The sequence below is a fragment of the Kogia breviceps genome, chromosome 10, assembly GCF_026419965.1.
Source record: "Kogia breviceps isolate mKogBre1 chromosome 10, mKogBre1 haplotype 1, whole genome shotgun sequence".
In the NCBI taxonomy this organism is placed as follows: Eukaryota; Metazoa; Chordata; class Mammalia; order Artiodactyla; family Physeteridae; genus Kogia; species Kogia breviceps.
This window is the reverse complement of record NC_081319.1, coordinates 100,636,782-100,650,552: the sequence shown is the minus strand read 5'-3', so window position 1 is coordinate 100,650,552 and position 13,771 is coordinate 100,636,782. Positions and strand designations below refer to the sequence as shown.

At 38.3% G+C, this 13,771-nt stretch overlaps 1 protein-coding gene across 1 annotated transcript in view; it reads right to left on the bottom strand.

The window, feature by feature from the left end:
- Positions 1-13,771, bottom strand: part of LOC131764249 (uncharacterized) — a 191,689-nt gene that overhangs the window by 18,904 nt on the left and 159,014 nt on the right. Inside the window, 2 exon segments of the mRNA XM_067043222.1 lie at positions 6,347-6,495; positions 6,497-6,566. Of these exon segments, the coding sequence (XP_066899323.1) occupies positions 6,347-6,495; positions 6,497-6,566 (219 nt within the window).

Below are 13,771 nucleotides of genomic sequence, written 5' to 3'. Positions count from 1 at the left end.
AGACAAAAAAAGTGATATATGTTTGATGCTGATAACATAATATAATCAATAGCTGCTAATCATTCATCTGACCCACACGTATGGTATTGAATGCCTACTAAGCATCATTAAGCTCTGACGATAAAAGAGTGAATAAGAGTATACAAAAGCCCTACCTTCTCGGAACTTACACTGAAGTGGGGATAGGAGTGGAAAGCAAATGATAGTAAACATATAAGTAAGATGAAGTAATATACATGGTATATTAGAGAATGATATTTTGAGAAAAACGTACAGGAGCAATGAGCTGTGTTATGAAACATTTTGATCAGAAAAGGTATCACCGAAAAGGTGTTATTTGAGCAAAGACCTGAAGGATATAAGGGAATGAGCCATACACCTCCCAAATGGTATTGATCACACACTGAATATTTTGATTCCCCAACTAGTTTGTAAGTTCCTGCTTGGACCACTGGGGTAGTGGTGGTTACATCGTGTATCATTCACAGAGCATAAGTATCATCACTTCATTATAATCCTCCTGCTGGTTTGTTTTATATGTATGATGCCTTAGATTTTCCAGTTTCTTCCCACATGGTCTCTCCTTTGACTCTCTCAACAAACTGAAATGAGTAAGGTAGGCGTTACTATTTATGGGTATTCTTACTGTTTTGTAATTCACTGAGGAGATTGAAGACTGGAGAGGTTGACTGATCCAACGCCATATCGCTGACAAATGGCCGAGTTGGGGCCAGAATAGTTCTTTCTATTACTCCACAGTCACTACTAATGGATGTACAAGACATTTGCTGTGAAAATCCTTGCATTCTACCTTTGTTTGATCTTTGTTCTTATGGGTTGTTCTTTATCTCTCTGTCTCTATTGAGGGCAGGAATGATGCCATTATCTATTCTATATCTTTTAAAATCCTGTGCAGAGAGTAAATACACACTGATCAATTAAACTATCAACAGCAAATCTTTTCCCTACTTTTTATCTAGACAAAGGTTCAGTGAGAGAATGAATTTATGAACCCAATGGAATTACTGAGCATAGTATCATGGATGGAGGTCAGGGGAATGCATTGCCAACCTCTGAATCAGCAAACTGAGAGACAGGCAAACTCTTATTAGCAACCTCAAGAGCCAATCAATGCTTCAGCCTCAAATCATTCCACCTGCCATAAATCCTTTAGATTTCCATGAACAAATGGATCCAAGACAAAAATTATTAGCGAAATTAGGTAGCGTCTCTCTTGACCGGCCAACTGCGATCAAACACAGATGATTCTGAGCTTTACCTGCTAGAAGGAAGTGCCGAAAGAATTGGAAGTATGAACTCGGGCAACCTGAATTTCATTAGTGACATTGAAACTATGATAACCGTGATGCCATGTGGAGCAGTAGCTCTCCAACTTTAATAAGCATGAAAATCATCTGGAAGTCTTGTTAAAACCCAAAGCCCCTTCAGAGGCTGGCCCCATTCCCAGAGTTTTTGCCTCAAGAGTGAGTGAGGTACAGGGCCTGAGATTCTGCATTTCTGTTAAGTTCCCAGGTGAAACTAAAGCTGTTGGTCCAGGGACCTAATTTTAAGAACCACAGCTTTAGAGCAGTTCTTCTCAAACTTCAGGGTGCTGTTTATCACCGTAGAGCAGGTTAAAACGCATCTTTTTATTCAACTGGTGAGAGTATCCAAGTATGGACTCCAATGCTGCTGATCTGTGGATCACAGGCAGCTTTCGAGTTTTCTTAAAGACAGCGCAAGTGGATGTCATCGGCAATGAAACATGATGCATTCTAACTAGAGATCCATAGTTGTGCAGACTGGAAACGAGCCGTCAAGCTTTTCTTTCCAAGTGGAGAAAGATATGGGTGTTACACTCAGCTATTAGAATCCAAGTCAGCTTCCATCCGGTTACAGACTTCTGAACTGGTTCGGAGGTGGCCCTGCTGGAGGTTACTTCCCTGTAGATGACATCAGAGGCCCCAGAGTAAATTAAGACAGCTCATTTTGTCAGCTGCCTTTGATACAGTGGACTATTCAGCTAGTAATCTCTCTAGGGGACCTGTCTGGAAGAAGGAAAGCCATCCCGGGAGAGCTGCAGACCTTCCTTATGAGGAGATCTCAGAAGATCTCATCCTCCCCAAATGGCTTCCCATGTGGTGTTGCAATAGGACCAAACTGGCCCCGGGAGGAACTGCGAGAGGCCGTGGGCTATGGTCCTACTGGAATGCAGACAGCATCCCTCTCTGCATCTCCTGCTCAACAAACCTTGACGACACAGTCTTGTCCTTAAGAACCTGGCATCTAATCAGAGGGGTGAACGAACTTAGGATGGGGTAGAAAACACGACCACTTCTGACTGACAAGGCTCCTTCTCCTGACCTGTTATCAAGGTGGTCCATGTACTGAGGCTTCAAGGGTGGGCACAGGTGAGAACTTGAAAACAAGCCTTCCAAGCACTGACAAATTTTCCTTGGCAGGGAGTCTAGAAGCTAGGAACATTGGTAGGCTCGATGTTCACTGCTTTTAGTTTGTTTTGCTAATATTAAAATGACCTACATGGTTGCAGAGCCAACTGTCACATTTGTCTGCAGGTTCTAAGCAGGGGCCATTCCACTCCGAAATAAAAAGTCAGAATTCTCACACACAGGCCTAAAAAGTCATTAGCAGACGCCGTACATCAAGGACCCCAGTCTTGTTGAGAGCAGCCCAGGAACCTTGAGCAAGTGAAAGCCAGCCTAGCAAACAGCCAAGGGAAGGGAGACACCTTCTCCGTAGAGGGTCTATCACCTTGTCACAGTGTGAGCTGGTCCATGGAACCAGCATCCTTGGAAACATCTAGGAGTCTGTTAATACGCAGAATTTCAGGCCCCACCCCTATGATCTGCTAGGCACAGTGAATATAGTCTAAACACATATATAGAGGTTGGAAACCTTTCTCTTTTTTTTTTGCGGTACGTGGGCCTCTCACCGTTGTGGCCTCTCCCGTTGTGGAGCACAGGCTCCGGACGCGCAGGCTCAGCGGCCACGGCTCACGGGCCCAGCCGCTCCGCGGCACGTGGGATCTTCCCGGACCGGGGCACGAACCCGTGTCCCCTGCATCGGCAGGCGGGCTCTCAACCACTGCGCCACCAGGGAAGCCCAGTACATCATTCTTAATTATGAAATCCTAAAACTATATATTTTAGAGTGAAGATGCACCATTTCGTCATTTCATAAACATCACAAATGTCAAAATAAATGCCTAAGGAGTAATTTTTTAAATTATTTATTACTTAGAAATGTTTAAAAAGCTCTTATTCTTCTTCTTGAGTATATCTATTATGAAAGAGTATTACCTCAAAAGGAAATAAATAACCTAACAAATTAAAGGAACTATTGCACGATTACTTTTTTATAAAGTTTGGCTGTGAAAATCCCTAATATTAAAAAAAGTTACCAAAACTGTTACAAAAGAAAGCTTCCTTGTAATAATTTTGAAAATGTACCGGTTAGTTTCGATTTGATCTCCAACATTATTTTCTACCTCTTTTGCAAGTGTTTCTTTAACATAGCTAAAATTACACTTAAAATTATTATATTAGATATCCACAATTTTTTATTATGAAAAAAATGAATAACTTCAATTTAAGATGAATATTGAATTGCACATGACTATTGAAACTTCCCGTGGCAACTGATTTGTGCACTAACGTTACATTCCGTGTCAAGGACTCATATCCCGATTATTTTACTTGACTTACCCCCAGGACAGTATCCACAATAAACACTGCCAGTGGGTCCAGAACCGTCCATAGTCCCGTGGTGATGATTAACTTTGACAGGACATCAGGGCGGAAGGCAAACAGTACCTGACAGCCCCATATGATCAGAACCAAGGGAAGTACCATTGCGTTCAGCATTAAAGGCCCCATCACAACAACAAGCAACTCTTCTCCGATGCGAAGTAAAGAGCTTGGGTAGCAGAGCTCAACCGTGAGGGGGAAAAATGGAATCTATGGGAAAACAAAGCAATCACACGTGTGCAAAGGAGAAGAATTTTATAAAATGCTGCATATACGAAACACTTTATAGAATGAAATGCTTTCTATTTTTTGTAGAGAAAATTTGACACTTAATAGTACCCCAGAATTAAGTGTTAGAAGTCTTCATCTTTTCCTTAGAAACTCCTCAACAGCTCACTTTTTTTTTTTTTTTTTTTAGATGTTGGGTGTAGGAGTTTATTAATTTGTTTATTTATTTTTGCTGTGTTGGGTCTTCGTTTCTGTGCGAGGGCTTTCTCCAGTTGTGGCGAGCGGGGGCCGCTCTTCATCACGGTGCGCGGGCCTCTCACTATCGCGGCCTCTCTTGTTGCGGAGCACAGGCTCCAGACGCTCAGGCTCAGTAGTTGTGGCTCACGGGCCCAGTTGCTCCGCGGCATGTGGGATCCTCCCAGATCAGTGCTCGAACCCATGTCTCCTGTATTAGCAGGCAGATTCTCAACCACTGTGCCACCAGGGAAGCCCAACAGCTCACTTTTGAGGAAAAGGCAAATTCTACCTTGTTCATTGTTCTTGTAAATTTCATATGCCATCCTAGAAAGGATATCATTTTGATCCACTGAGCAGAGCATTCTCTAGACTAAGAACTGCCCAGCAGGTCACACATACTCATTCATAGGCTGTTTGAAATGCAAAGTATATCAGTGCACTTAGTAATGACTCAATCCCTAACAGAAATCAGAAATATAAATAAATCTCATAATTCTCCAGAATTTTGCCATCACTGATTAATTTTGTTTGTGATTCCCCTAGCTAGACCCCCTAAATACAACAACAACATGCTGACAACAGAAACATCTAAAGGAACAACTTGACCTAAGGCTTGAATCCAAGGTGAGCCCAGTAATTCAAGCAGCCTTCACCCAGGCTTTGGCACCCTCTTTCCATGCAAAGCGAGCCTTCCTTGACTCTAATTTTTCCCTCCCCTGTGTTTCAGCCTTGTAAAGCTATTTTGTAGTTAATGCTGCTTGTGCATATCAGCTCTCTTCTAAAAAGAGTTCTTATCAGCTTATCAGCTCTCTACTAAAAAGAGTTCTTCATTTATTCCATTCCTTGACCTTTGCTCTGAAGGCAGTTTTTATGCTTTGTTCTTAGGCTGTTGTGAATATCAGATAAAATAAGGTGTATACATTTCTTAGCCGAGGACCTAACAGAGTAAAAGCAGAAAAAATGCTCACTGTTGCTGTAGCTATTGTCATGTCTCATAACTACAATGTGACATGGAGCTAATGTATGATTCGAGCCTGTGGAACTAGGCAATAGTCAACAAAACATCCTAACGTATTAGGTCCTCTGTTGCTTAAGAAATTAAATAAGCTGAGCTACCAGGATATTTTTTTGCAGTCTCATTTCATTAACAACCAATAAAGATAGAGCTTCCTTGTCTATTGAAGAAGTAAGAGAGCAAATTGCAAAAAGCAACTAGCCCAAGCATATAATATTTATCCTTTCTGCTTTAGAAACTCTCACACAAAAGAAAGAAAAAAAGAAAGAGAAAAAAAAAAGAAGGGAAGAAAGGAATATAACAATTATATAAAATTCTGCCATGAAGATAGTTATTTAGTATATTTAAAGTTGCATATTCTATAATATATTCAGATATTTGTGATTTAATTACAAAAGATGATCAAAAACTGTATGTGTGTATGTATAACACACACATATTTCTTCTCAAAGTGTCTTAAAATAGTTTTCAACCTTCTTAATTGAAAATATACACACATCTTTATTTTTATCCGTACCATCTACATTTGAGAAAATGAATTTTACTTGTATTGATATCTATCTGTTGATCTAGCTATAGTGTCTCTGGAATCATGTTTATGGAGAGATAACCTTTAAAGTGTCATCTTTTTCCAGAGGATAATGGCCCAGAAAGCTGCCTGGGCTTGAGTTCAGTAATTGTTTGAATTCAATCATTTTGCAGAAGAAGCAATCTTTGCTTCTCTGAGTATAGGTGATAAATCATACTTATATTACTTCTAAAATACCTTCAGCCCAAGTCACTCTGATAAAAATCAAAATAGGATAAAATATTGTTGCTAAATTCCTTTTTGGATTCTGCTCAGATATTAGAACATAGTTGAATCTGCTAAATTTTAAATAAATATTGATGTACCAGTTAAGTATTTGTGTATACGGGCCCAAAATGAGAATATAACTGTAATAGACATTCCTGCTCTTAGATAAAGACATTTTTGTCTTCTCAAATCATACCTGCATTTTAGGTCTTATGGTAAATGGATGGGAGAGGAGTTTTTTACTTTCATTTGGCCTCTCAAGATGAAAATGCATTCCTTTGACTGTCAGGGGAAAGCACTCACTTTGTAACAGGAATTGAAATGGCCTGGAGGAAAAGCCACTGGCTGAGGTAATGCAGGTAAAGCCTCAGGAACCAGAGAGAAGCCATCAGCAAGATAATGTACCAGAAGCCCTGGCTTTGCCATTGAGCGAACTGAAGTTCTGACAAACACTGACGCCAGCACAAAATAGAGATGCTTAAAGAATTCTCCAGATCCAGTACTATCAGCTACTGAAGAACAACTACAAACAAGAAATAATAGATACATTCTGAGCTTAAATACAACCAAAAGTAAGATATTTTGAGAATAATAATAAAGACATAGTGAAAGCAAAATTGAATGAAATTGCTTCTGAGCTACCTGGGACTCAAACTAGCTATGTTCCTTTTTGCTATAATGGATTACTAAACGGGAACATAAAAATACATGGATATGGAAATGCAAATAAAAACCACTAGGAGATATCTCCTCATACCTATTACAATGGTTACTATCAAAAAGAAAGAAAGAAAAAAAGCCAGAAAATAACAAGTGTTGATGAGAATGTGGAAAAATTGGAGCTCTTATGCACTGTTGGTGGGCATGTAAAATGATATAATTGTTATGGAAAACAGTATGGCAGGCCCTCAAAAATTTAGCAAATACAACCACCGTATGATCTAGCAATACTCCTTCTGGGTATTTATCCAAAAGAATTCAAAGCAGGATCCCAAACAGATATTCGTATGCCTATGTTCATAGCAGCATTATTCATAATAACCAAAAGGTGGAAAAAGCCTAACTGTCCATCAAGTGGAATATTAATAGCCTTAAAAGGAAGAAAAAAAAAAAAGGAAGGAAATTCTGCCACACGCTACAACATGGATGAACCTTGAGGACATTATTGCTAAATGAAGTCAGCCAGTCATAAAAAGACAAATACTGTGTGATTCCACACCTCCTCTGGAGGTGCCCAGAGGAGTCAAATTCAGAGACACGGAGAGCAGAATGGTGGTTGCCAGGATCTGGGAGAAGGGGAAATGGGAAGCTATTTAATGGTACAGAGTTTCAGTTTTACAAGATGAAAAAGTTGTGGAAATGGGTTGTGCCACAATGTGAATAACACTTAACACAACTGAACTGTACACTTAAAATGGTTAAGATGATAAATTTTTTAAAAAATAAAATAAAAAACATGGTAAATTTTATGTTATGTGTGTGTTACATTTTTTAAAGAAATATGGAAATAAATTATTATAAACAGTAAACTTTTTTAAACCTTTAAAATCTATACCATAGTCCTGCTTACCTCACCTACTCACAATGATCCCTCTTTATTAAGATTAGATTTAATTATTGGCATATAATTTGTTCAAAGTTAACTATTTCAGGTTGAAAATCAAAAGGAGTGATTAACATACCACTAAAAACATAGGAATGAGAATTCAAAGCTTAAGAACTCTTGTATTCTTTAATACAATACTGACATTCTCTGTTGAAACTAAACATGAAAGAGCTACATACAGTTATTCTGATTTAGCTCTGGTTTCCCCTCTCTGTTTTGTGTCGATGGCAAGAGATGTTTTCAAAGTTTCTAAAATTGTTTGCAAAACAAAACAAGACAAGGAGGGGTTGGGGCCTGAAGCAGAAAGAATCATCAGTGTTCATGGGTACTGTGTTTCTTTTGGGGGTGATACTGTAAAGTTGACTCTGGTGGTGGTTGCACTAGTGTGAATATCCTAAAAACTTTAAATTGTACACTTTAAATAGGTGAATGGTATGGTAAATGAATTATGTATCTCAATAAAGCTGTTCAAAGAAAAAAGCTAAAATAAAATAACAGTTTGCAAGAAAAAAGATGAAGAGGCTATCTGAAAACATCTGTAGGGACAGAACTCATTCCCCACCCATTCCCATGACTATGTGCAGTGAGTATTCAGTAGCTCTAGAATCTGACTGTCTGGGTATGAAATTCCTTTCTACGCCTTTGTTTCCTCATATGGAAAAAGGAGATGAGAATAGTACCAATATTCCAGAGTCAATATGACAACTCAGTTAACAGATATAAAACACTCTGAGCAGAGCTATTCCTGGGCTACTATCACAAAATAATAAACACTCAATAATCTGCTTCTCCCTCATTTTGTCTTCCTATATTTAGCAGAGCTACTTTGAAATAAGCTGGCATTCCATCAAGCCCAAGAAATGTATGAGATCTGTCTAAATGATTATATGGTTCTTTTTTTAAAAGAGATTTAAACATGGACACGCATATATTTGTTATTTAATTGAAACTGTAAGTATCATTGGTATATACTATCATGGGTTTAATAAAATGTCGGTTTTATTAAGCCAGTAATCGATCTTTATAAGAACTAGGCTCCAAGTTCCTGGATTAACTTGTCTAATTCTATTCTAGAATAATTCAGCAAATTCCTCAACCAAAAATAGTCCTGGTTATAAACACGTTACCAAAGGAGAAGCTGGTACCATAGTAAGTAGTTCAGTGGCTTAGTAACTAAACACAGCAGTTCAAGGCATTGAAGGAGCATTAACAGAAATGGAATTCATAGACAGATTCCAAAGATTTTACATACAAAAGCTCATCTCTCTCTGAAGACTCTCAAACATAATGACATTGTATCACCAAAAGACGCTAAATGATAGAAACAAGAGTCTTTGGGAAGGAAAGAGAAGAAAAGCAAAAAACTAACAACAGTAAGTAAAAGAAAACCCATTATTCCCTTTAAAATACCAATCCATGACTTTAGCCTTTTGGTCTGCACAGGGCTAATAAGGCACTGAACTTGACATTGAAAATTTATTTTGGTTGTTCTTGTGTGTATTTTTCCATAAAGGTGTAGAGTATCATCTAACTGAGAACCATGTGCCGGCTTTCTACTAAGCATACTTTTCAGTTACTCAAAAGAGGAATAGTTAAACAGGAAACAGACCCCCAAGAGGCTTTGGTTTACCAACGGTAAAATTGTCAGGAGACTGACTCTCTTAAAGAAGAATTCCAGAATATTTTACTACGTTTACCATCATGTGAAATGAAACCCAGGACTTTCTACACTGCTAAAGGAAAATATTCTGTGCATGATCTCCTCTTCAGTTAATTATTCTGTCACTGTTTTGCCTCTTCAAAGAGAAGACAAAATCAAACACAGATTTGGCATTGTGTTGTTAGCAAAAAACTGGAATATCTCAAATGATGCAAAACAGAAAAGACAGTAGCTTCTTTGACCTTTGGAAATCTCCACTGTTCTTTTCATCTATTGACTAAGCAGCTTAAATATTTATGCACAGAACCAACTATCAAGTCATACTTTTGCCATTAGTTTCACTGATAAAAAGTTTCCCATCCACATTCGGATCCATGTTATTTGTTTATGGGATGTTTGATTTAGGATAAATAACGCCAGAATTTCACTGTGTACCATTTATATATAATTCAAAATATTCAATTTTCTTGCACCTAGTCAACACAATTCAGCATTTGTTTTTATTTGTTTGTTTAACGATAATAACTATAGCATCTGGATTTAAAGAATTAGGAAAACCTTGTCATCAATCATTTAGAGTTTAAAAAACTGGATACTGCAAAGTTCGAAATTAATAAAAGAATCAGTTGATGAAAGGTGAGGCCAAATAAAAGGATGTATCAAAAAGCTCATAAGTCGAACACAGCTAGTCTTGTATAGCCTTATAAACAATTCCCGAATGACAAGAAAATCTGAGTCCTTCTCTCTTAATCATTTTGAACTTGCACCTGAAATCTAAATGTACACCGATATAAAACTGCATCACAATGCTCTCTCCATATATTGTTCTTAAAATAGATTTCATTCAAAGGACAATTCTGCATCCATGTTTCCAAATTGTCTTGAAAGAAAGCGTCTTTTTCATTCTTGTATACATGCAAGACACACTATGAAATGCAGTGCCATAGTACAATATCTTCATTCACATTTCAACTGTTCTTTCCTTCCTTTGTAATCTTTCTTGGTTATGTACAAAGAGTATGATCATCAAAAGGGTAATAAATGGCCTCTGCCACTGGGGTGTGTAATACGTATAGTGGGAATTGATTTGTTGGTTATGAAGGCAGCCATAGAGCACACAGATCACTGCAAAATCACATTGAGGCCAGCAGCTACTCCTCCATTCGTGCAGGCTGCTCCTCTATCGCTCACGGGGTGAGCTGCCAGAGGGTGAGAAGAATGGTGAGGTCATCCAGTATTCAGCTATTAAATGAAACCTATTTCTCTGAACTTCAGCCACATTTCATATGACACACATATAACCCCATTCCATGCCCAGTCCTTATAGAGACCTGAAATCAAACAAGATTTCTATGATCCATCAGTGTAATTTAAAAAAAAAAAAAAAAGACCAAGATGGCTTTGAAAAAAAAGCATGGAATGCATTCTTAAACTCTCTTCTTCAGTGAATGAGTCCTTAGGAATTTGTATATGACCAAATCTTAAGATCTGTCAAGTGAAGAGGAATTAGACAAATGAGAGTGAGGGTGTAGGTAGAAAAGCTGGGAGGGCATCCCATCACACAGGTCATTCTCAGAAGAACAAAGTTCCATTTCTAAAACTGAAAGTAAGTTGAGCTGGGTGAAGAAAGTCTTTGTACCACTAAGTAGTAGTGATAGAGGCTGAAGCTGGAGAGGTAGAAGAGGCCTTCTTATGATGGGACCTGGTCAGCCCGTGCCATATTAAGGAGTTTGGGCTCTATTCTGCCACCATCAATAGCCCAAAAAGTACTTTAGGGTGAGGGAGACAGGGAAGGCTACCATGTTTGTAGTTTAGAACCATTGTCCCAGTCGCCAGATGAAGATGTGTGGAGAGGGTACAGACTCAGGGGGAGAAAGGATTACGGGTTAGATGATGACCTACCCCGTGCTGCTCAATGGAGAGGAGAACAGTTGCACTCAGAACTATGGGCGTGGATATTCTTGGTTGTCACGGTGACATGAAGGGTGGCAAAAGGCAACACGTTTCTGGATAACATGTTTGAGAGCCTCAAACAAGGAAGAACTCTTGCACCCTGTATTAGTTCCATAGGGCTACCGGCATGATTTCAAACAAAGGAAGTGTATCCTCTCACAATTCTGGAGGCTACAAGTCCTCAATCAAGGTGTTGGAAGAGCCATGCTCTCCCTGAAGATTCTGGGCATGGGAGGAGAGAGCATAGAAGAGGACAGATCTTCTCTTGCCTCTTTCAGCTTCTGGTAGCCCCAGGCATTCCTTGGCTAGTGGCAGCATAACTCCAACCCCTGCCTCCATCTTCACGCGGCGATCTTTGTTTTGTGTGTCTGTGTCTTCACATGTAAGGATACCATATTGGATTAAGAGCCCACCCTACTCCAGGACCACCTCATCTTAACTTACATCTGCAGTGACCCTCTTCCAGGTAAGGTCACATGCTGAGGCACTAGGGTTTAGAACCTCAACATATTGTTTGAGGGGATACAATTCAACCCATAACACGCCCAAATGCCAGCGATAACCCTCCTGAGGGAAAGGGAGTGAGAGAGGTGGAGGGACAGATAAACAGGGGACTTGAGAGATACTGCCTTACAGTTAACAAGACTTGGAGACAGTTTGAATATGGGGCCTTAAAAAAAGATTCAAAAGTGGTCCCAAAGTTTCTGGCTCAGGTAACTCGTCCAAAGGTGACTGAGTGGAGAACATGTGAGAAAAAAAAATTTGATGGGGAAAAGGGAAAAATGAAAAAAACAAAAAACAAGCACACAAAAACCCCAATAAGCTCATATTGACCTGCATATGGAAAATGCTTATGATATATCCAAGAGAATTTACCCAGTAGTCTGTTGTACTTATGGAAGTGAAGTTCAAGAGATGTTAGAGCTGGAAACATTAGTTAGAAATCACCAACATCATAATAAAGATCCATCAGCATGGCTGAGACCCAGCATCAACATACAGTATATGGAAAAGTTGTGAAACCTAAAAAACTATACAAATGTTGGTCACTAGGATTAATATAAATTTTCTCTAAATGGAATTAGCTATCAGGACATTGAGCAATATAAACTCGAGAATTCATTGAAGAGATTTTTTTTTTTCCCCATATGCTGGCTTATAGCTGCAAACCACTTACTTTGGACAAGACCATCCTCTTTCATTTACTTCCCTGAAAAAAATGGTTTATGGACAAGAGTTTTTAAAGTAAGTGAGAATTTTTGGCAGCTATTAGGTATTGAACACACTCTATTATATATATGTATATATATATATATATATATAAAATAGCTAATCTATAGGGGCACTTTGGATAACACGTGTTACTATATACATTTTGCAGATGAGAAAATGAGAACTAAGAAAGTTCAGATTATCAAAAAAGACATGTGGATGGCCAACAGGCACATGAAAAGATGCTCAACATTGCTAATTATTAGAGAAATGCAAATCAAATCTACAATGAGGTATCACCTCACACCGGTCAGAATGGCCATCATCAAAAAGTCTACAAATAATAAATGCTGGAGAGGGTGTGGAGAAGAGAACCCTCCTATGCTGTTGGTGGGAATGTAAATTGGTGCAGCCACTGTGGAAAAGAGTATGGAGGTTCCTTAAAAAACTAAAAATAGTTACCATATGATCCAGCAATTCCACTTCTGGACTAGAAAAGATAAAATTCTAATTCGAAAAGTTACATGAACCCTAGTGTTCATAGCAGCGCTATTTACAATAGCCAAGACAGATGAGTGGATAAAGATGTGATACATATATACAATCGAGTATTACTCAGCCATAAAAAAACAATAAAATAATGCCATTCGCAGCAACATGGATGGACCTGGAGATTATCATACTAAGGGCTGTAAACCAAACAGAGAAAGACAAATATTATATGATATCACTTATATGTGGAATATAAAAAATAGAACAAATGAACTTATTTACAAAACAAAAACAAACTCACAGACATAGAAAACAAATTTGGGGTTACCACAGAGGAAGGGTGGGGGGAGGTATAAATTAGGAGTATGGGATTAACAGGTACACACTATCATATATAAAATAGATAAACAACAAAGATTTACTGTATAGCACAGGAAACTATATTCAATATCTTTCAATAGCCTATAATGGAAAAGTATTAGAAAGAAAAGAATATTATATATATATATAACTGAATCACTGTTGCACACCTGAAACTTACACAGTATTGTAAATCTACTATACATCAATTTTTTTTAAGTTCAAATTATTTACTTTAAATCACACAGATGTTAAGAGACAGAACCAAGACCAGAATCTAGATTTTAATCTACTTTTAGTCTGATACAAAAACCTGTGTATTTCCATAATCCATGCTTCTCTGAGTATATGGGGACTGATGGAGTTGGCAGGAGGGAGGTTTACAAGTCAACCATATATACTGGGAAGTTAAACTGGAAACTCAGTCAAAATGCAAACTGACACT